Source organism: Leuciscus leuciscus (assembly GCF_965113295.1).
Source record: "Leuciscus leuciscus genome assembly, chromosome: 11".
Lineage (NCBI taxonomy): Eukaryota > Metazoa > Chordata > Actinopteri > Cypriniformes > Leuciscidae > Leuciscus > Leuciscus leuciscus.
In genome coordinates this window covers 8,636,598-8,661,647 of record NC_138735.1, presented here as the reverse complement: position 1 = coordinate 8,661,647, position 25,050 = coordinate 8,636,598, and the positions used below count along the sequence as shown (strand labels likewise).

General features: G+C 39.2%; 1 protein-coding gene and 1 long non-coding RNA gene across 2 annotated transcripts in view; both read left to right on the top strand.

Moving 5' to 3' along the window:
* Positions 1-25,050, top strand: part of LOC309509619 — a 404,791-nt gene that overhangs the window by 19,385 nt on the left and 360,356 nt on the right. The window lies entirely within an intron of this gene.
* Positions 3,088-13,597, top strand: inhbaa (inhibin subunit beta Aa). The gene is made up of 2 exons (XM_082183229.1): positions 3,088-3,920; positions 11,216-13,597. Exons 1-2 carry the CDS (start codon positions 3,530-3,532, stop codon positions 11,986-11,988), a joined length of 1,164 nt encoding a protein of 387 aa, XP_082039355.1. The 5' UTR covers positions 3,088-3,529; the 3' UTR covers positions 11,989-13,597.

Sequence of the window (25,050 nt, the reverse complement as noted above, 5' to 3'; positions counted from 1 at the left end):
AAAAGTGAAGTAATTTTCCTCTTTTTTTTATGTTATACAAGATTCAACTAATTTTAGGTCAGTTTAATGTAATTTAAGTTGAAATGACTTAAACATCCAAGTTGATTGTACTTATAAACTTAAGGCAGAAACTTTTTTTTCCCAGTGTTGGCTGACATACTATAGTAGAGTATAGGCCACATGGGAGAACACAAGATAATAAGCATGACGAATGCAATTGTTAGGCAGATTGCGCGAGAATGTTTTGGCTCTTATTTCCCATCTTCGCACTTCTCCAACAGCAGAGACGCGAGGGCAGTCAACGTTAGCCTATCTAACCTCATTTTGAGCTTTTCCCTGTGGTCTCCAGTGAAACTCACACAGGGAGGCACAGTCGATTCCGGTTTCAGATAGCGCACGGCCCAGACAGCCTGACCTACAGCCTCCCTCCAGTCCTGGAAGAGATGGAGAGCGAGGGATACGATAAAACGTTTTGAATCCTGGAGACACTCACATCTGGAGAAAGATTTACTCTTTCATTCTCTCTTTCTCAATCTCTTTCTCCAGGGTTGAAAAACACTTCTTCCTCTCCATATTCTCCATTCAAGTTTTAATGGGACTTTGTCTCCCTGCCGTGTCGTTGAGGAATCATGTAACCTCCGTGTCACCAGTCCCTCATCCCTCTCTCCGTTATGTGTCCCCTGATGAGAAGACAGAGGTGGAGGTAAGCCATCCATCAGTTAAGCTGCAAGCCATCCAGACTGTCCCGCCACGAGACATTCAGCCACAGCCCAGCTAAAGTCAAGAACATTTACTCAAACAGGAATTAGAAAGTACTACAATAATTTTGCCTAGGACTGTCCACTCTCTCGGGATTGCTTGACTTGTTATGATTGGAGAATTGTCATTGATATCTTTATCCCCTACTTTGTATATTCAACAAGTCAGCAAGTGCTGGGTGTTTATTGTTGTGTGATACAGTGTATTACACCATGTCATTGCAAGTGTGTTTCTGGCTGAAGTGTGTACTAAAGTAGTAACAGCTCTCCTGTCTTAGGTATGAGGCAGAGACTGCAATGGCTCATTTTAACAGCCCTAATAAAAAGCTAGTCTCCACACAAACATTCAGTGCCTGAAGAAAAACGAAAAGATGTCTTGCTGTTTCGGTTCTCCGTTAACTCTGAAAACAAGCTGAATTTCAAACTGGAAGCCGTAAAAAAAAAAAAAAAAAAAAAAATTAACTACCACAGTCATTACAACAACCAATAATTTTGGCCTCTTAGACCACAGAAACATAACGACAGATTTCACAAGAATCGTGTGAGAATTCAATGTGGTCATGACTTGATGGTGACTTCCAGATTTCCTCTTTTCTGCCGTCAAATCATATGCAATGCTCATTATGATTTACCTGTTAGTTCCCTTTTACAGTTTTTATCCACAGATTTCAGTCTAAACTACTAAAGGGGAACAGTATTAACAACAATAGTTTTTTTTTTTTTCATATTTAGAATGCACTCAGTCAGTCTAGATAGTTTTACAGCAGTTTTTACAGCAGATTTTCAAGGTTCTGATATTTCTAGAAATGAAAAGTAGAATATCAACCCCCAAGTCAAGCAAAAAATCAAAGAAAAGCATAGAAAAAAAGAAAAACAAGCAGTGTATGGAATGATAAATATGAACATTCTCTAAGGATGGCATGGATACTAACAATATTAAGGATACTTGGGGCCTAAGTCACAAAAAATAGGAGAGATAGACATTGTAATATTAAAAATAATATTAAAAATAAAGTATTAATAATGTAAAACAATTTTACCCTGCTTTCCACAAGAAAAAAACAAAAACAATTCTTGACTCTCTGCAATAAGCAAGTTTCACCACAAGAGGGACTCCTTACAGTGATATATTAAATATTAAAGTCATACAAATGTTTATTGCCAGAGAAAAGACTACTGTAACTAGTTATCTGAATCAAGTGAGGTGCACAAATAGAGTTATTAAATTCTTGTATACAAATCAAATGTTAATAATATTTTCTGAATTAATGTTGTTAAATGATTAATAAAACTAAGATTAAAGAAAGAAAACTAAAGACTTATAGACCCCTTGATTACTATTCTTAATTATATAAAAACATCTCAGACTTTCTTATATTAGAGAAATATAAATGGCCAGAGGCTGTCTTTCTCAAGGCAGACTTTAGACACTGACCTCAGTCAGCATCACAGAGGAAGCCGAGTCTCCTGAATCAGAACTTTGAGTAATCCCAAAGTAGTGCATCACCATGTCTTATATGGTGAAAACGTCTACGTAACTCACAGACGCTGTGAGTCGCATGACAACGGCATCCCTCATGCATGTTTTGGCTGATATGCAGACGGTCGACCCACACATGCCCTCAACTCAGGCTTTGATGATGTCACAACCCCAGCTGCCTGTCTCACTGAGAATCCCAGACATCTGTCCTCGGCCAATTAAACAGGAAGTTAGTCTTCCGGGCACTTCCTGGTGAATCTGCGCACAACATGTGTTACGGCAGAAAAGGAGAAGCATGGAATACTTAACATGGACTGCTTCAAAGTGACGTCAAGACGTTCCTTATTCAAGAATAAGGGAACTGTTTAAATGAGAAAATAAAATGCAATTCTCTGAAAATTACCACTGGCAATCTCCAGTTGACCAGAATTGGCTAATACGTATACGAGGAACTGCTATGTCACTGCACATCTCTCAAGTACTTTAAAATACCTCAGTTTGATTACTTGCCAGACCTGCATTTCTTCAACCAGCTATTGAAATATAAACAGATTTTAGAGAGTGCTTAATACAGCAGTGTCTTACATTTAAAAACTGGGAAAACTTACAAATGAATGAACCTAGAGGGGAGGGAAACATCACAGCAGAAACTTAACAGCAAATCACTTGTCATGTCTCTGTCTGAAGCAAATTCCACTACGTGGTTTGTAAACCCTGCGGGGGGAAGTTACTCTGCCCCACAAATAGAACAATTAAAAACGTAAAGAGTGGGAGGGAGCAAGGAAGAGGGGAGGGAGAGGAGGGAGGGAAGTATAATTACTGTGTAAGAGAGAGGAGAAGAAGTAGAAACAGAGAGACAGGGGAGCAAGAGCCAGCGAGAGAGTCCAGCCCACTTCAACAAAACCATTCAACTCCTGCACAGTGAGCAGTCCCAGACCTCTTACGAGCGCACTGCTTCCCTGGGGCACATCCAGAAGCCGACTGCCCATCCCATACAAACTTCCCAAGGACCTGGAGAGGGAGAAATCCACTGACAGAACTATTCCTGCCTTTTAACCAGCATCTCTTCTCACAACTCACCAGCAAGGATTACACTTTTTCCTCACTTTTTCCTCCCTTAGTAGTTTAGCTCTTACTTTTTTTCTTTTTTTTGTCCGTCAGATTAAGCTCAACCACAGGCAGACAGACTTTACAGCTTTATCAGCGACTGGACGGATTCTTGTCTCACTTTGAAAGGAACTTTGAAAGTAAGTTTTTCATTTTGCAGACACCTGACTCCTCTCATTTAAGGATGTCCCTTCTCCCTCTGCTGAGCGGGATCTTCCTGCTGCTCATCCACGCCAATGCCATGGTCACCAAAGGGAGCGTGGCAACATCCGAACAGGCATCCGCCACGGACTGCCCCTCCTGTGCGCTGGCACGGCTCCGGAAAGGTGAGGACGAGGGAGCCCAGCAAGACGTGGTCGAGGCAGTGAAGAGACACATACTTAACATGCTGCACCTGCAAGAACGCCCCAACATCACACACCCTGTGCCTCGCGCCGCGCTCCTCAATGCCATCCGCAAGGTACACGTGGGACGCGTGGCCAAGGACGGCAGTGTTCTGATAGAGGACGAGGCCAGCAACCGTCCAGAGACCGAACAGGCAGAACAGACCGAGATCATCACATTTGCTGAAGCCGGTAAGTCGGAATTTTTAACAAATGTCTTGAGGGAGTCTTTAGTCCTTAAATACTTTAAAGTAAATCAACTCATGGGATGGGGTTTTATAAAGCTGTTCAACTTAATATCACCAGTTTGAAGAGTTCAGGGAAAGTGTCAGTGTTCAAATGAGACTTTAGTCCTTAATACTTTAAAGTAAATCAACTCATGGGATGTGGTTTTAAAAAGCTGTTCAACTTAATATCACCAGTTTGAAGAGTTCAGGGAAACCTGTTGCCACCGCACAAAAGTCAGCCGGGACTACGCTGCGGCAAATTCACTCCCCCCTCTCGAGGTTCCTGCAAACCTCCTGCTGCTTTAGAGAATCAGTAATTATCTGAAAGGCCCCCCAGGCTTCAGCCGTAAGCTCTGCACAGGAGCTCTTCCCTCGGGACTGACAGACTCACATGTACGTGGCTTCCCTATGTGACTGAGAGACAAACATAAAAATCTTAACACAGAGGAATAAAAAAGGCTTCTCCGTATTATGAGAAATAGAAGGCTGTTCAGTTACTGCCTTTGTGTCGGGTTTCAAAGGCAGTTGAAAGAGTATTGTCGGCAGCAGAGAGAGCTGTTCAAAGGTGCTGTCAAGCCCATGATGTGAGGAAAGATTGGGTTCTTCTCTGAGTCATACAGCTCAAACGGGTCATGAGTGACACCGAGCCGCGGCGTGCTGCAGGAGCTCTCAACAGATGTGTCAGACCTAAAAAGCAGCAAACGGAGCAATTGGATTGCTTGCCTGAAAAGATGAATGTTTCATGATTTTAGGGAGCTGAGACTTTAACACTGCTGCTGCCTTGTGGAGAGAATGATTATATTCAGAATGACATTATATGAATTCAGTTTTATGCCATTTTAAAATGTAGACGTGAAGTAAACTAGAGTAAATATAGATGTTGCGTGAAATAAGCCACTCGCTGAAACTCTATTTGAGTCTTAAAACTGTATTTTTCCACCTCAGCAAAGACATTCCTCATGCAAGGTTCCTCACATTTTTGACCAATACACTTGCGTGACTTCCCCCACCCCAGCCATTCATGAATACTGCAAAAGCATTTTCCAAAATCATTTTATAGAGACTGCATTCACAAAGAGCAATGTTCTAATCAATGACATATTTACAAATGTAAAATTTATATTCACTCTGGAAATCATTTGGGAAATCCAAATTTTTTAAATTCCCTGAATACGTACGGGATTTTTTTATGACCGTGAGAACTCGTGAGAACGTGTTTATGAGAACCATTCCCTGATAATCTTCTGGTGCCAGACTTCAGCTTGTCACATTATAAAACAAATTCAGATCATGCTTAAGAGATGACAAAAACCTAGTTATGAAACAGAGCTAAATCTGTTAGTAATCAAAACTATATCAAACTTTTATTATGTGAACAGTTAGAGCAAGTATTTTTTCCCTCAATGTCAGACACATATATTTGTTTTCAATGGGCTCTTGATGTACTGACTGAGAGGGAGACGGACAGCCCCTCAGGCTGAATGAATAAATCAGGATCGCAAGCTCTCAGTTATCTGCTCATATTGCAAAACGTCAGATTACTGACCCGAAATGGAACAAACCAAACACATGGTACATCATAGCTCAATTTCTGTGGATATACTTTTCAATGTCATGTTTACTTCAATCATTCAAATTTGACATTTCGAAGGAACTAAAGAAACACACATTAATAAATATTTACCTCATGCTCATCATAAAAGCAATTAGTTGGCTACAAACTAGATAATTTGATGGTCTTATCATTATATATAAGTAGTGGGTGGAGTCTTTGCATAATTGAGGTTAGAGTGTGGACTGTGCGAATTAATTATTATAAGTCAAATAAATCCTTTCTAAAACACATTAAAGACACTTCAATTCCCCTTATCTTCACTTACGGGCTTTGGCTCCAAATAAATGTAAATCCTAAGATTACAGAAGATTTCTTCACCTCCTTCCTCCAAACTATCGCAGTGTTATTTAACAGAAACCTCACGATAATCGTTGAGCTCGGGATGATTCCCGCTCAAATTCCATCAGCTTCTGGCGCGAAATACCACGTTCGGTTGCATCTGATCTGCTATCCAAAAGTCTCCAAAATATATCTGTTTTCCAAATCCACCACAAGGGGAAATTACTGCTGACACATGCAAATAGGCGAACATAACACATTTACAGTGAAGATTAATGCATTCTTTAATGTGTTGGTGTACTTTGCATGATGCTTGTACACCAACTATAAATTATATTGAAATAATTTAACCACAATATATATATATATATGTAGCTAAATTATTTCAATATAATTTATAGTTGGTGTACAAGCATCATTTAGTCTGCAATGTGGCACCAGGTATTATTTTTGGGCTTTGCATCACAAGCAGAGACATAACTGTAATTATATTGACTTACTAAATACTATAATGCATAGTTCTTCATGGTGTTTATTTCATACTGGTATGATTTTTTAGACACATTTTGCTGCGCTGCATCACTGTAATGTTGTGTTAAGTGGGTTGTTTAGACAACTGTAATTATGTGTATGTTGTAAGTCTTAGACTTCTACACTATCTGTCTGGAATCTTGTCCAATGATCTGCTCTCATACAGCTATGAGATTTTTATGAATATACATTTCTTAATGATCATAGGCTGAAATATTTTCAATAATAATAAGCTGCTGTTAGACAAAACTGGCTTGAAAATTAAACAATTCAGTGTTTGTGCCTGGCAATGCAACTATACACAGAATTCGTTCTATGACAATATTTTCTTCAGAAAGTTAAATAGAATTGAATGTCTCTTGGTAGTTTATAGTTCCAGTCTTCATTGTACGTGGCTGTTGTCCTTTTAAGTTCTGTTTCAGAAACCACCTTGATATCAGTTTGCAGATACAAGGACTACAGAATCTGAGGCATACTGTTTCTATAGTAGGACATAGTTGCTTAAAACCATTAGCTCTAACATACAGCATGCTGGGTGAATGAACGCTACATGGTAAGATTGATTTGCACTCGATTTATATGTGTAGCCTGAAGCCATGTGTGCAATCAGTGCTTGTGTATTTGCATGACTGCAAATACTTTCAGTCTGCAGACTTTCAGGCAGTTGTAAAGGGTGAGAAATAACAACATTTCTAACTAATACAAAGACAAATAAATACTTTTTAAAGCAACCATATCTAGAGAATTTGCTCTTTCCTACCATGTCCCTGCTAAATTTTGAGATTGCAACAGAGGTCATTGATAAAATTCAGCCAAACATTCTCCAAAAGTTTCTTTTCCATCAAAAGTTGCTAGAAGGATAGCCTTTGCTTCCAAATAAAATTATTTAACTAATGCAGAGACTTATAAATATAATATACAAAACTGTTGACTATTCTATAAGTGGTTGTTGAATTCCGCTGAAGCCATGTGCAGGATCTTCAAACAGAAGGCACGTTGATGATATCACTGTGGATGAAGTGAATGTGTGTGGGCGTTCAGTCAGTGTTTGGCCTTTTTTGATGCCATTCAGGCGTGCAGGTTGCATATGCAAAGCTTGACATGTTCTGAAACAATGACTCAATATTTACTTATTTTCCTTGTTTTGATCTCCTCCTACTTGCAAAGTAATTAATCACAGGGAAAACCCTATAATCACTCCCTGTAGGAATGGTCACATCAAAGAAAAGAAGACGTCCCAATTTTTCATGCAAGCAGTTATTTTTTTCTAGATCAAATATTGATTTATTTTCAGAAAAGTGAAGCTGAAAGAATCTCTATTTCAAGGCAATGGGAATAAAATAGCCTAATTCCAAAGTATCTTTGTTTTATTTTGGGGTTACATGGCCAGCTTGCCAAACCTTACATATTACAAAGCCACAAAGTTTCTCCTTTAAACACTATCCAGATTCGAGTACCACATTAGAAAGCCTCCTTGTTAGCCGAGGATCCCTTGGCATTAGTGTTGTCAAAAAAACACTTTCTCAGGTTGCAGGATACTTCACTGCCCACGACATTTTGTAATATGCTACTTAAAGCTTTCTTGGCTTCAAGGTACAGTACTGTAGTGAAGAAAGGATGCTGCAGCATCATGCCAACTGAGCTCATTTATTACTCTGACAGCTGATGCATCATCCAAACCTGTTCGTGAGAGTGGGTTATTACTTGCAGATGCAGGCTTGGTGGAATGGTAGCAAGCATCTCAACCTTGAATTCCGAAAAATCAATCAGATAAACAAGTAAAATATGAATTGCAGCTTCCGACCTAAATTGTCCCCCCGTGTTTTGTTAAGCCGCAGTCTCTCTACTCATATTGAAAGTCCATGTCTTTCAGTTATTCAGCATGGCCTTGAGCCATGTTCCACAAAGGTTAGTAGGGGGAGGCAGCAGTAACTCTCCTCGTTACCCTCCTGGTTCCCTGGGAGCTGCGCTGGCTGAAGCTGGTGATTCTTTGCCGCTAGATGGGGTGCCTGATTTAGATGGGGGCAGTAAATCAGGCCCGCTGTTGGTGCCTGAAATGCCTGTGGGTGATGAGGACCAGATAAAGAGGCTACAAGGCCATTTGGGGAAGAACATAACAGGCATGCTTGGCCTTTACAGCACAAGGTGTGGTACCATGAAACGGCTAGCCAGTGTTAAGGACCCTCGCCTGAGAATGTATACAAGACTCTACAATGTTATGGTTAGGAAATAGGCTTTAATTGCACTTTTTGTTTGTTTGCTTCTCATTGCTGGATGTAGAAAAGGCCATGAATGCTGTTGCAGAAACATGCTGTACACTGAAAGGAATTCTAGTGGTTTGTGGTCTATTTAGTGACATTATGATGTCAAAGGATGCTTTATGATTTTAGTATTGGTCTCTGTTGTATATTTTCTCTTGGAACACCTCAGTTGCATTCATTACGGACTATTTTTATTTGGTTTAGTATCCAACCTTATGTAAAATTCCTGATATTTTTAACTGTTTTAAGCCTCTCTTTAAAAGCATTATAGTAGCAAGCGATAATTATTCAGATGATAATTGACAATTGTTTGAAATATATGAATATCTTTACGATATTACAGCTCACAGTGTGCTCTAGTGCAAGAGTTTAGTCTGTAAAATCCATCCTTGCTGCTGACGGGACTGTGTTTGAAATATGTTGCATAACAGACGAGGAACTCAAATCATTCACTCCCACACGCCATTAAAAGAGTCATATTTCCACCCTCAGACTTTTATTTCTAATTTAATATCTTGTTGGGTCAAAGAAGAACATGGGCCAAGAATCTTTAACTCCCGAAGGGATCCAGGAAGTGTTTTTATGTTAGCACCTAGAATCCTTCCCTTCTGATATTTAACGTGAGTACTGGCCTTGAAACAATAACTGTTGCCAAGTTGTCAGCAAGTCCTAGAGAATATACATCACGCTCTCTGGTGTTTTGTTATGTGAATGGATGCTTCGTTCCACTTGATCCATTAAGCACCTGTTAGCGCTGTACTCTTTGAACTAGCATGTGTGTTCTGTGCGGAAAAACTGTTGCCTTTAATCAGCATTGTCAACAAATTAGCCAAAGATAAATAGTGCGTTCTATAACAGCTAACCAGGAAGAGTACAAACAAACTTCATCCAAAGAGGCGTGTTTGAACAACCATTCAGGTTGTGGAGTTCTTTGCTGCAAAAGCATTCTTTTAGCTTCAAGCACTGGGGCATTGCAAGCTATACAATATGACAGGAGGCCAACAAGGAGATGAAAGGGGCTGATTCCCCCTAAGGTAAACCAGATAGAAAAGGGGATTATAGAACACATTAACTAAAGCCATGTTTAAAGAGGAGTGGACATCCCCCAGTCCCCCCAACAAATACACTTAAGTTCCCAGGTGATTCTATACTTCAGCCACCCGCCCCTTTTGAAGACAGGGAAAGGGGGAGGGGAGGAATGTGTAAATGTTATTCTCCATCTTTGTGTGCAGGACAGCTGTGCAAACTCTGCCCTTGCGGTAAAATTGGTGTTTATTGTTGAGGGATTACCGCATGGCTCTTTAGTCTTTCTCTTCAAATTTCTAAATTTCTCTTTGCTCTCTGGCAAATATATTCAGAAGCATGCAGAGTTGCGAAGCTCCGGTGGTGATCTTTCTTCTTTGGACCTGGGCCTCGTCTCTGGAGGGGCAGTTGAAGGGGTTTACTCAGCTTAGCAAATGCTAACGATACTTGATTCTTTCACTGGGTGCAGATTAAAAGGGAAACAATGCATTAGCCACTACTGGGGAAAAAAAGACTTCATTTGTGAAGCTCGGCTGTGTTTGGACAGATGGGTTTGGGCCAGGGATCCTTAAATACACTCTCGCACACATACACACTTGTAGCTTGACGCCATTGTTATTACGTCGTAGCCCTGTAAATGTGTTGTGGTAGGTGATAGATGTAGTATTTGTGCAATATTTTTCCAGAGTATATTGCTTAATACTTGTTGCAAGAGGCTTCTTATTATTAGCCATGACATGCAAGAATCATTGTGTATTCTAAACCTTTGGTAGGTGGCCACTTTTACAAGAACTCAGCTTCAGTATAAGTAAGCAACAGTCAGCTAGACCAGCCAGTAATAATGTCCCAACAAAGGTTTAGTGGCTTAAAAACGGGTTGAGTCAGTAAATTGAGAGGATTTGTTTAGAAGCTCCCAAATGATCCGTGAACTGAAATTTTCCAGAGGCCTTGCCTCTGTCTATAACACGGTGGGAATCAAAGCCAGAGAGAATAATCTTTTACAATCCAATGAGACAGCAAGCCACATGCCACATCACTGCTTCCAGCTGCATGCTGCATGTTGTCATGGTCATTACGTTCAACAAAAACTTGTTCCAGGCGAGCAGACTCTTAATTGCTTAGTTAACTACCAGGAGAGGTGATGAAGTTGGTTTAAAGTCTTGTTGAAACCCTCAATTATTTCAATTCCAAGGTGGTACAGGAAGAACCAAATGGGAGGGATTGTTTGTTTGCGAGTGTGCGTATAGGAACGGCTGATTCACATCTTGCATTTGACGTGCAGGAAAAGGATGCATGACTACATGCTTCTTTGCACTTTATTAATAGTCGCACAAAACAGACGGAGATTGTTTTGCGGAAACCTTGAAAAACTGGTCACTGTTGGCACAAAGCTAAACTGTTCCACTGATGCCACCACTCCCAGTGTCAGCTCTGCTTTGGCTGTATCCAAAGTCAACCAGAGCCTCAGGCTAGAGTGAGATGCAAGTGCAATAACAAAAGATCAGCACATTTGACTAATCTCCGATGTTTCTTTCTCTTCCTGTCCTACAGGTGAAGCTCCAGGCTTTGTCAACTTTCTCATCTCCAAGGAAGGCGGTGAGATGTCTTTAGTGGAGCAAGCCAACGTCTGGCTCTTTCTGCGACTGCCGAAGGGCAACCGCACCCGTGCTAACGTCACCATCCGGCTGCTCCTGCAACAGGGAACGGGGGAGAAGGTTCTGGCAGAGAAATCTCTGGACACACGGCGTAGCGGCTGGCATACATTTCCAGTGTCGGCCAGTGTGCAGGCGTTGCTGCAGAATGGGGGAAGCACGCTGAGTCTGCGCATCTCCTGCCCGCTGTGTGCCGATGCCCGGGCCACACCAGTACTTGTGACTCCGGGAGGCGGCGAACGTGAGCAATCCCATCGACCTTTCCTCATGGCCGTGGTGCGACAGATGGACGATCTGTCCCAAAGGAGACGTCGCAAAAGAGGTCTCGAATGCGACGGCAAGGTACGCGTCTGCTGCAAGCGGCAATTTTATGTCAATTTCAAAGACATCGGCTGGAACGACTGGATCATCGCGCCCTCAGGGTATCATGCCAACTACTGCGAAGGTGACTGTCCCAGCCATGTCGCGAGCATCACCGGCAACTCGCTGTCCTTCCACTCCACAGTCATCAACCACTACCGCATGCGAGGGTACAGTCCCTTCACCAACATCAAGTCCTGTTGCGTGCCGACTCGTCTGCGAGCCATGTCCATGCTCTACTACAACGAGGAGCAGAAAATCGTCAAAAAGGACATCCAGAACATGATTGTAGAAGAATGCGGATGCTCGTAAGACCGCTGCGAGAAGAGGAAGGGTAGGAAGGGAGAGACAGCGCAGCAAGTTTGGGTGGTAGGGGCAAGAACTTCAGCCCCAAAACGAATGAAAAAGAAGAGATGTAGAGGGAGGAGAGGAGGGCTCCTCTATCTCTATCTCACTGCCTCAAGACAAACTCTCACGTAGACAGGCCTCTCTTTCTCTCGACCACTTGTGCGTGGTCATCTTAGAATCCAATGGGTATCACGTTACAATGGGTATCTGTAACTCAGAGTAATCTCTGTGGCACTTTCAAAAAGAGAAAAGAAATATAATATATTTTTGTTACAAAGCAAAGGGAGCAAGGTCAGAGAGTATTTATGCGGCCTATTTTGCAGTGCGAACATGCACTGCAGGAAGAGAGAGATGAGGTGCCTGAAAAAGAAAATCTCAAAACTATGCAACTTGTCAAGTATTATGATATATTTTTCATCAAGGTGTTGTTTTGTTTCTTAACTATTTACTTTTACACACTAAAAAAAAGTTGACGTTTGTTGACTTTTTATACCTTGTACGTATGTTATATGTTTGTTGTGTGTGTCCGTGTACAAAAGTGTGTGTATGTACAGTCTGCCTATGAGTATTCGTATTCGTATGTGTGCATGTCTGTTCGTGTGTGTTGAGAGATACTTGAAAGAAGTTTGACGGGCTGCTGGAACCAAACATTTCTCTATATTATTATTCTAATTATTCTGACTATTGTTGATAATGTTATTATTTTGTTTTGATTTCTGTACATTTTTTGTTATTTTAAAATGAGACGTTAAAACGTTTACAGTTTTGCACTATATCAACATTTTGATCAGCGTAGCCACATATACAAATATGTTTATAGAGAAAGACTAGAAGCACTTCAGAACAGGCGTACCTACATAGCATGAGTCTAACAAATGAGATTGTTAAAAATAAACAGGGAGGTTTGAGGGGAAGGCAGAGATGACAAGCACTACATCAGAGGACCATGTATACACATGCATTTTACAAAATAGTGTTTTGGATTTTTACTCAACACCAAAGAATTTAGTTTAGCGTTGCCTACCATATTAGGCTGTCTCCGAACAGTTGTTCAGAAGATACCAATATGTCTTTCAGAAGGTTGCTTTGTTCTCCCTACAAAGATGTCCAGGTTAGCAAACCGAAAGACCTTTAAAACAGTGTCTCAGTGTCCCACAGCGGCTCACTCCTGTGTGTGCTTTTGCACTGCTGCACAGTCCATACGTGACTGGCCATCGAAATGGTTAATACAGCACTTAAACCAACCTTTTAGAGTTTGTTTTTAATTATGAATTGTTACAAAAGTGAATGTGCAGCATTGATATTTAATGACTTGGGAGATTAATTACTATTATTTAGACATTTAATTTTTTTTTCCCCCACCAAATATTAAAAGGATCTTCAGTGATCAAAAAAAAAAAAAAAAACTGTTTTTGTTTTGTATATGTTAATATTTCCGCTTCCCAACACAAAATATTTTACCACTGTGCAATGTTGGAGAAAATAAAATGAAGCAATTTGGGAAAAGAAAAGAAAAGAAAAGAAAAGAAAAGAAAAGAAAAGAAAAGAAAAGAAAAGAAAAGAAAAGAAAAGAGGAACTTTTGTGTTACAGTTGGACTAAGAAACGTTTACTTTTTTTCAGTATGTTCCTGGTGGGAATGCAAACAAAAAAAATTTCATTAAAGAAAAATACTATTAAAATGGAAAAGAAAAATACAAATTCAGAAAAAAATATATAAAAGAAAGACATGTTGTATATGTTTTTGTTTGTTTGTTTGTTTGTTATTAAAAAATAATTGACACTGAAATAAGTGGACTAAGAATAAAAAATATATTTTTTATTCTGTATATATGGAAATCAAGATACCAATATGTTGCATTGCTTTGTTGTACAAATCAAAAATGTGCTTGTGGCTATTTTTTTTTAATCTAATTTATTCTACAGTATTTTGTCCTTTGCTTCACCATTAAAGTTAAAAGGTTGTACACTAAATCAGATGAGAAAAGTGTTGGTTGTGATTTCTTGCATCACACACACACACACACACACACACACACACACACACACACACACACACACACACACACACACACACACACACACACACACACACACACACACACACACACACACACACACACATAGCCAACACACAACTAACTTTAAGACACACCAGATACTGCAGAAATTATAAGATATAAATGTGCTTGAAAGTACTGACAAAGCACAAGCCCTACTGTATTACAGGCCTTGTCAAAGAGTTTACAAGACCAAATATGTACAGAAATGGAAAAAAAGCCTATACCTTGTCCATTTCAAAAAAAATCCTAACACCCACTTCGGAAATGTCCAAAAACCACCTAAGAGAAGACTAGAAGAAAAAAGGACGACAGTTTGCATGTTAAATTATGATTATCGGGACAGAGAGCCAGATGGTGACTATATAAAGCATGTTGCATGCAGAGGTTTCAGTTAAATCATGGTGGTTTTGGAGGAGGTGGACCAGCCATCATGAACCATTACTGGTGTATGACACATAACCACAGTGTCCCCCTGAGAACCATGCAAACACACGTGCAAGAAAACATCAACAGCCTCACAAACTTCAGACACTTGAGATGCATTTCACACACCTCCTCTCTCTCCTAAAATGAAAAAGGTAGTTTAGATGACAGAATAAAGTAGTGTCAGAGAGTTCCTGGTTAAAACAGAGCTGTCTCTGACTAATGACAGAGAGCAACAAACGGCTGGCACTGATAATAATTCAGTAGCAAGCGATCAAAGAGCTTCAGCGACCGCATGAACAGCCAGAGTCTGCGGACAGAAGACCAGAGGATGCTCATTCATTTGAAAAAAGGCACTTTTTTTTTTTAATAGTAGTGCTTGCTAAGGTATAAGCATTGGGGTATCATGCACCTTTTTTGAGGGGGCGCCAGTCCTGGTTTCTCAAGCAAGACATTACCAAAGAAAAAAAAAGATATTTTTTACTTTTAAAGTTAGAAGTACAGCTTCTGATTAGCATGAATGGGAAGCAAATGATTTATGGAACATGCAACACGATTCGGTTGAACGGATTTAGACGTGTGAATGTAATTTTGATTGTTGTTTTTTTTAAATTGCAAATATTTTATTTTTGATAATTTTTTTTGATTTTGCATTTAATTCCACTTTGCTCAAAAATACAAGACACTTAGTTAAGATGCATAATTAAATGTTGGCTACAAACAAAAGTAAACAGGAAAACACAAACTGGAAGATGCTGGGAACCGTAGTCCTACTTCCAGCTCCACAAACTCTAAACTCATTAACAGTGTTTTGCTGCAAAGAAAAGGTATTTCCAACTTGTTTTTACTTCTAAGCGAAGAACGAAAAAGAGCTTCGCCGTGATTATGCTATATCGGGCAACACAGGCTCATTGGAAAAACGTACCTGTGCAACATTTCTGCAAAATGAAAAATACATACCAATACATACATAGCCTATCACTGCAGTTTCCATCAGAAATGAACACTGGAGCCAGTAAAACAGCAAGCACTTTTCATTCTTTTCACACACAATTATTATTACAGGGGCAGATAATGGATATTTCATGCGGCTTCTTGTAATATATCATAATATAACCTCAAAATGCATTTTACCACAGTGCATGATTTGTAAACGCATATATTTTGGAGTTTGCATCACATCACCAGCTCCATATGTTTGGCTTTTCTGATATACTAAGCTTGCACAAGTACAGTAAAACACGAGTCACAACAAAAGAGCTCAAGAATCAAGCTAAAATGGCATGGTTGCTTCAGCAATTGTCACATTTGCATTTTGATTTTGCAGAAATGTTGCCACAGGTACGTTTGAGGTCCTATGAGCCTGGGCTGATATTGGGGCATTGAATTACGTTCAGTCTCTTGTGCACGAGTGAGTTACCATTAATTGTTCGGCTATACATTAAACTGTGTAAAATATATATTTTGGGGAAATTGTCAGGGTATACGCAATTGTCATTTCTAAAATGAGAAGAAGGGATAATCTACACAACCGTGCTTGGTGGGTTGTGCGTAAATGACTGGTCTGTCTTCGATTAGCTTAAGACAAAACAAAGCATGTAATAGGCCTCTCCTTAAGCATGTGACTTTGTTTTGTCAAACAGATAAGTGTAGTGTACGCAGGGCTTGAGAGGGAGGGAGAAACTAGTTGAGCAAGGTGTTGTCAAACCCAAGACTAGATTAGGATATCTTCTGAGGTCTGCAAACAGAAACACTGATTCCTTCACACACGGGACAATGGTGCTAATTGACTTTAATGGGGGAATGTGCTAGTGACAAACATCAGCAAACATTGCCACCCTTTAAATACAACACACTGAAAGACTCAAAAGCATGCACTTAGTATGCATGTTTGAGAAAGACAATGTTTTAAATTAAAAGTAAATATTAAAGTTACATTTTAGATTAATAAAAAAATTTCAATGCATAAAAATAACTAGTTTAACTCATCATAGCTTTATTGACCAATCACAATCAGTAGAGATGTGCCCGAAGCCGAATACCTAGTTAAATATTTTAGATCTTGTATGGTATGATACATGATATGTCTCTCTGTCTCACTCTCTCCCACAGCATTTTGTATTCTTTATAGGTTCATTTGTTCACATTTGCATTAACATGCAGAGTAAATGTTCTTGTAGAATTTTCAACCATTGAATATTTTATTTCAACCTCCATGTTTTCTAATCAGCTATTTTAGTGTCCTCTTCTTTGAGGTTGCGAGTTCCTCTTGAAAATAAAAAAATAAAAAATGTTTCCCCTTTTATTTAACATTTGTTATTGTTTCAATTAGAAGACATTTAAAGAAAATATATAATTTAAAAAAAATATATATATATTTAAAGGTTGTTCAAGAACTAATGAGCTGCAGGACTGGATTCACAATAGTGTTCAGGTCAGAATCTTGCATTAGTCTGTTTATTAATAGTTTGCATTTACCATGTAGGCCTATTAAATTATCTTTAGATCTTGCTTTCCAGGTTGAAATAGGACAAGATGATTGGACAATGGCTGAAGTTATTTATCCACCACTGACTAATGTTTCTTAAATCATCATCGTTTATACACCTAGCATCATCTTTTGTGCTCATACACATTAGACTGTTTTTTTTATTTGAGTTATATTTGTGCAAAATAAATCCCGTTTTTATTCAAACTCTGATGAAATGAGGCACAATTCCGTCGTCACCGTCCAGCAACCTCATGAAGATGTCAAAGGTTAAAAGAAAATCTAAAGGACATTTTGATATGGAACAAAATATATGACAGCATCCAAAAGTAACCTCGGACTGACCATGACCTTGATCAAACATGACTGAGAACAGACTGTTCCTTTATTTCAGAGAGAAATACAAGTCAAGGCCAAAACGCTTAAGCGAAGTTAACGTTTGGCTCAAATACCAGTGTTTTTATATTTGAAAGCATATCACTGATACAAGAGCTTCTTTTTTAAACATCCTTTATGTTAATTCAAGATGACTCTTCTGCTCTCTGGAAATACAACTCATGACTTCATTTAGAAAAGGAAGAGTTCTTTGATTTAATTGCAACAGAAGCTTAATATTCACCAATTGTGCTTGACACAGGGTACACAACTAACTCAGATATTGATGCATAAATCTCATACACTAAAACGAACCTTTCCAGTCCACTGATTTAGTAGAAAGCATAGAAGAAAGGCATTCATTATCAAAACAATAGGATCGCTAGTAGTCCCCTCACTTGACATCCAAGATGTTTTCTCAGCCAAAAAGTAAACAGCCGACATCACATTTGTCAAAGCACTTAATGCATCTTCAATCCAGATATCAGCCTCCCCACAGTCTGCACTGGACCACAGTCAAACTCAACAGCGCTGCAAAGCTTTTCATGTCTTCTTATGTTACTCCTGCAGAAGAGGAGACAGATGTGAAGAATACATTCCACTGATTCCAGTTCAACACAGCATCGCTGCGATGATGCAATCTGTCTACACAGATGGACTGGGACTCAAACACAGACAGTCACAAATGATTTTATATTGCATATTTTATACGTTTTCTATGTAAATATACTGATTTTGCCAGATTGCCAGATTCACTGTAACTTTTCACACTGATAATACTAATAATCATTTGATATCAGCACAGTAACAATTGATTAATTATGTTCAGAGAAAAACATGAGAGAGAGAGGCATCACTTTCTTTAAAGGAACACACCGACTTTTTGGGACTTTAGCTTATTCACCGTATCCCCCAGAGTTAGATAAGTCCATACATACCCTTCTCATCTCCGTGCGTGCCGTAACTCTGTCTGACGCACCCACCGCTAGCCTAGCTTAGCACAAAGACTGGAGGTAAACGGCTCCAGCTAGCATACTTCTCCCAATAAGTGACAAAATAACGCCAACATTTTCCTATTTACATGTTGGGATTTGTATAGTCACAGCGTGTACAAATAACAAGGTCATAAATAACAACATGTATAAAAATAACAACATGTAAATGTTGGCGTTATTTTGTCACTTATTGGGAGAAGTATGCTAGCTGGAGCCGTTTACCTCCAGTCTTTGTGCTAAGCTAGGCTAGCGGTGGGTGCGTCAGACAGAGTTACGGCGCGCACGGAGATGAGAAGGGTATGTATGGACTTATCTAACTCTGAGGGATAATAATAAGCTAAAGTCCCAAAAAATTGGCGTGTTCTTTTAACATAATTATCAACAAAGTATCGGCCTGCGTTCAGCTCTGTCTGGAGACAATACGCACTTATCAGTTTGGAAACCAGCCTCAGCCTTCAGAGAAAGAACACTTTTTATTCATCCGTCAGAAGTGATGCTTTCGCAGGAAACATTTTGACGTGATGCAGCCTGGAATTTTATGTATCCATAGGTGTGCAATTTTATCTCAGGATTTTTCTTGGAAAGTCTAAAATATCAGACCTCGACATTCTCTTAGCATTTCAGCACAATTCGGTGACAAGGGGAATCAAACTGATTCTGAGAATACATCCAAAAGAATGTGATCACTCTGGATTTTTTAGCTCTACTTCAGGTTTTCCATTTCACACCGGTGAGAGAGAAACCCTAATCCACATGCATACATGCAGTGTATCACAGTGTGATCAAACAACGACGCATTCAAGTGCTATTATACTAAATATGTTGATTTGAGACAACATGCAACCGTGGCAGAGAGTTCAACCATGCAAATAAGAAGCAAACAGTTTACAACGTCTTAGCAACTTTCTACATAAAAGGATAAAAACATTTAAATCAAATTAATTACATAATATGATAAATAATATTAGGCGAATTATTATTACGAAAATCAACATTCATCAATATTTGCTGGAAAAGTGTCCAAATAAAGTTCATTCAACGAATCATTATTGTATATAATTGAATTGACTTTATACAGTCCGTTATTATGTAATTCACATATGAGTCAGGGGTCATTATTATATTTTTAGAAATATAATTTATTTAAAATGTAGCTATAATTCACAATTTAATTTATACATTTATAATTTATTTATAATTCATTAATTTATAAACCTTTATGTAAAAATTATTTTCATTAATTCAACTGTTTTCATTGAAGCACACACACACACACACGTCACTCGCACACAGCGATCGGAAATCGTGCTGCACACACACAGAAACAGGAGCACAGAAACTTGCTGTCAACGATGACCAGCGACTTTTATTAATACATTAACTTCGCTACTGAATCGCTACATATTACTCACCAAGGAAGTAATTCAACCAAAGACTATAGAATAAAAGGGACTTGATTCAACTCACAGTAGAGTTGCTAGTATAGAAACAATGAATGGTAATTCATACGCACATATCTCTCTCTCTCTCTCTCTCTCTCTCTCTCTCTAATTCATTAAAATTGTTATAATTCAATCAAATAAATGTAACCTTCCCGCACTACTTTATCTCTGTGTCTGATTTAAAGCGGGCTGAATGCTAGATCTAACAAGTGGCAGCTGACGAGAATAACCGCCATTTTACCCCTTCCAGTCAAATTTAGCGCTACAAACATCAATCACAGCTTAACCTGTCAATGCTGGCAAATGACCATGATATAATTGGGATAATCCATGGCTATCTCACATATAACCTGGTGTTAAAGCCCATCAAGCAGCCTTTGATTATCTAACAGTCTTCCATCATATAGCCTAGTTCTCCCCAAATGCATCCCACATCTGGGGGAAATTATGCTGGACCGTGTTTTTCTCTCTGTCTATTAAAATAGCTTTCTTATCAAAATCTTCCTTGGGAAGAGTGTCTGATAAGAAGAAATGTCACATCATGGACAACACTGATATAGCATCATGGATCCTTTTCACATTTCCAGCCTTCTCAGAAGTCACTGTAGGCGAGTACACTTCTGTAGTGGTGAATGGGAGACCATAGCAAAAATAATCTTTGTATTCCCATTTGCTTTAAATGCAAAAGATATAAATACATTATTGCATTCCCATAACTTTCCTAATGAGGATAACGATTACATCGTTCAGATGAGAGAAAGATTGCAAATTTACAGCAGGTACATTAATAGCTCAGTCACAGCAGTAATTGTAATGCCATGGTTAACACAAAGTACAATGTTACAAATGTGAATGAATTTATTTTTTTTTTAAATAGAAATTTGAAAATAACCTTGCAAGATTTACAATGTTAATTTTATTGCGGAAATGCGTCATCCCATCTGTGAAAAATGCCTATTATAAAAGTTAAGCCTGTGCTCACAATATGACCTTCTATTAGCACACTTTTCCTTCTTTTCGAGAGCAATGACTCAATCTCAAGAGATACAGAACTAAACATCAAATGAAGTAAAATGTCACTACGTATTTTTAGAGTGTATCTGCTGAGAACGCACAGACCTTTCCCTCAGCTCCACTGTAGATATAATGAGGCACAGTCGCTATAAAGTCAGTTCAGCCGAGACACGTGGCTTCATGACTGCAGACTTTCTTATCTCATATCCCATCTTTTATTAATCTAGAAAATGATCCTCGACATGTGCAATGCAGCAAAATGTCACATGCTACAGCTGAAGAGATTCTCTACAGGACAGAGACAAATCATTATTTTGCCTTTTTTGGCAAACCTTTTTAAGTACTATTACCACATAAATGTTAGTGAGGTCCTTAACCTTCAGAAGCTCTGGCTGCTAATTTATACTTGCTGGCCATGTTTGCTCATGCAGGTTTTTTTTTTTTTTTTTTACTAAAACTACTAAAAATGTTTAAGTTAAAGTTACTCTATGTAACTTATTTTTCAAAATTAACAAAATGTCAATACATCATTGTTTGGAAGAAGGTCCTTCTTCTAAAATGTGATTTGTCTTACCCTGATTCCTTATGGTAAGCCTAATATAAGTGTTTATATTTTACCCGTCAAGATGGTTTTCACGGGAAATCGCGTACATACGTCACTCCCCCCTGTGTCTCGTCATATCTGTAAACAGAGAGTAGCTTCGGCTACTTTGACGCATGTCTGGTGTGAGAGTAGCAGAGGTTAGTTGTTACAACGAGTGAGAAAGGTTGACATGGAGCCGGTAAATCTCCAACCTCCAACGTTTTAAACAAACGGCGAACAGAGGAGAGTCTGCTGGCAAAAAAGAGAACGTGACAATGCTCTTAAAAAAAAAAAAAAAAAAAAAAAAAACCCGGGTGAAACTGGGAGATAGAGTAACTAACTAGTACTAAAGTAAGTACTAAAAGTAATTTTAGATAAGTACCTAAATTGCTAAAACTAAAATTAAAATTTTATCACTAAAATTACATTTAAAGGTTTTTTTCCTGTGAAAAAAACGTAATCATGCCTTAAAATAGCTTGAATGTAACTCAACACCCTTGCTTCATTTAGTACCTGGAATTATAAATATGCAAATTAGCCCCGCCTCCACTCACTCACACCAGCTCGGAGATCCAAGAAATGCTGGTTTAATTCAGCCATATATGTATGAACCAGAAACTGATTCAGAAGAAGAAGAAAAAGAGCAAATTATACAGGACCGTCTACAAGTCGATGTATTATGGCGCTTTTCCACTGCATGGTACGGTACGGCTCGGTTCGGTACGGCACGCTTTGGCGCTTTTCCACTGCATGGTACGGTACGGCTCGGTTCAGTACGGCTCACTTATGACGCATTTCCACTGCATGGTACGGTACGGTACGGCTCGCTTCGGCTCGCTTTAAATGGTACCACCTCTGTTGAGGTTCCAAGCGTACCGTACCGATACTAAAATGTGACGTGGAAACACTGCAGATCACTGATTGGTCAGACAGAATCATCACTACCAGCGTCATTGTATTTACAACACGAGACACTAAACCCGCTAGATTTAAATAGCCAGTAGACAACAGCCAACGCTGTAGCACCTGTTTTAAAAGTATTTGCTTCAAAAAAATAGTATAAACTTAAAAAAAGAAATGGCTGAATCATGGTCAGTGGACGAGGTGCAGACGTTCCTCTCGTTGGTTGCCGAGGAGCGGATGGGGAAACCCGGAATGAAAAATTCGCATTTAATATGATGATGTCATGGCAGTAGAGACGGCAACTATAACGATCAGTCCCACCCACTTTGAAGCAGTACTAACTGCAGTGGAAAAGCAACCGATCTAAAGCGAACCGAACCGTGCCGTACCGAGCCGAGTCGTACCACGCAGTGGAAAAGCGAAGCGAGCCGAACCGTTCCGTGCCGAGTCGAACCGTACCGAGCCGAACCGAGCCGTACCATGCAGTGGAAAAGCGCCATTAGAATGATAATGCGTTTTATGTATCGCTCTCTGCAACGTCGGACACATAACAGTAATTGATATGATTAGCATTTGGCTTGACTATGTTATCAAACAGCTAATAATGTGATGCTAATGTTACACAAACCATGTTCCCGTTTGCCATCTCAGAGTCCGACCGCTGCCCTCTAAACATCAGCAACCTTAGAAATGCTTTGAACATCAATGGGCCCTATCTTGCAGCGACTTTGTACAGCGATGCATGTATCATTGCTATTTTGCACCCGACGCACAGCGGACTTTTCCCTCCACAGACGCATGTCAGTAAATTAGGGAATGAACTTGCGCTCCCGGGGGTGGTTCAGCGAAAAGAGGAGGCGTGTTCTTACGCAACGTTCCCTGGTGCTATTTTGCAGTTCCAGAAAACAATTCTGCCACAGACCAGGAAAAACCTAGTCTAAAGTCAGTGGCGCGTTCAAATGCTATTTTAAGGGCGCATGCTTGGCCATAATGTTGCGTGTGCACAACGCACATACACTTTGCTTCTCTCATCTACACACAGTTGCAGTTGGCATTTTTGCAAACCATACATTATTATAAGGAAAAATATTCCACATGAGGGAAATCATTGTGGTGTCAATGAAGATGTGAAAAAATAGGCATACATCTAGCTTACACATTTACCAAAATTATTATACGCCTGTTTAACCGAAGCTTATTTGGGTGGGTTTCTCCCATCCCCATACAATGTAACTTCTCTGTGTTTTATAGGGCTGTGTATCACCAACAATGTCACGATACGATACGCATCACGATACTAAAGCCACGATACGATACGTATCACGATATGGATCAATTTGGAATTTCAGAGTTTAGTAACAGTAATATATGTTTATTGTATAACCAGTGTTATAACAGTAGTGATCACTGAAAAACTATTTGGTTTTTGTCATTAAAAAAAACAATGAGTTAAATGAAATAAAAAAATTGTCACAAAAAAAGCTTAAAATGGCTCTTCCTTCTACTTTTAAAGTCTCTGCTTCTGATTATTTAACAATTTGGTCTTAAGTGTTGGAATGTGCACCAAACAAAGCAATTTCTTCACATTACGTTGCAATCATTTTAAACAATTACATCTTCAGATTTTTATGCAGAAACAACAATTGATCGACATACTCAGGGTTAAAGAGAGAAACACTGTGCAGAAGAGGATGACAGCAGAACGTCTCACTTAACTTCATCATACAACCGGGGAATTGCCATTTCTGTTAAAAACTGACGTGTTGGTGGCCTATTGTGTAGCGTGGCTCACGCTCGTGAAGCAATTGTCTGAAGCCGTTATTCTCGACAACACTGTATGGTGGTAAATCCTGACATATGAAGTGCATTAATGTATTTGTAATCTTTTGAGATTGATTTCAATCTTTGAATTAAATTGTAAAAAGTAGCGCAAATAAATACAATAGAATAAAGATAGCCTACCAATAAAGAGAAAACTTTTTGAATAGGTCTAGCACTAGTATTCAGAAATACTAGAAACTGAATAAAGTAATCAAATGTAAAATAACACTGGGTAGTATTTTAGTCCTGACTAAATTAAATACATAGACTATTAATCCAGATTCCTTAAAATTAAAACTATCTTTTGTTGTTTTGACAACAATATTAATGACAGACACATATGGCTTCTGTCCCTTTAAGAGCTAGTGCACGGATCCTGATTTCATTAAACTGTCCCATCATGCGTTTTATGCTTAAGACATATCCGACTGTGTTTAGAGGATACTCAACAAGACCGAAATGTTTGACATCATTTTGCATGTTTTTGTTTGTTAAAGTGATATAATCTGCGAAAAATAACTTTTGTTACTCGCGAGCTGTTTGTGAGCGCGTTGAGTAGGCTATAAACGCCTCGTCCGTTTGGGGAGGTGCGCGCGCAGGCAGCGGAGACTCGCGCTGCGGAGCCAGGCGAAAGTATAAAAAAGGCTTCACGCTCTTTGTGAAATTGCGTCTCGCAGAAAGTTTTAAAATGACTGATCTGATTTTATAGTCTGTGTGGATTAATTTACTCATACAATCTACATGCTAAAGTGCAGGAATGATTAAAATTATGCACAATACCCGCAATCCCGCGCCGAAATTGGAGCCCTGAATTGGCTACATAAGCACAACAGTATCGATACGGCAGCTGCTGTATCAATACGCGCATCGTCAGGAGTTCATGACGATGTATCGTTGTATCGATATTCTGAGCACAGCCCT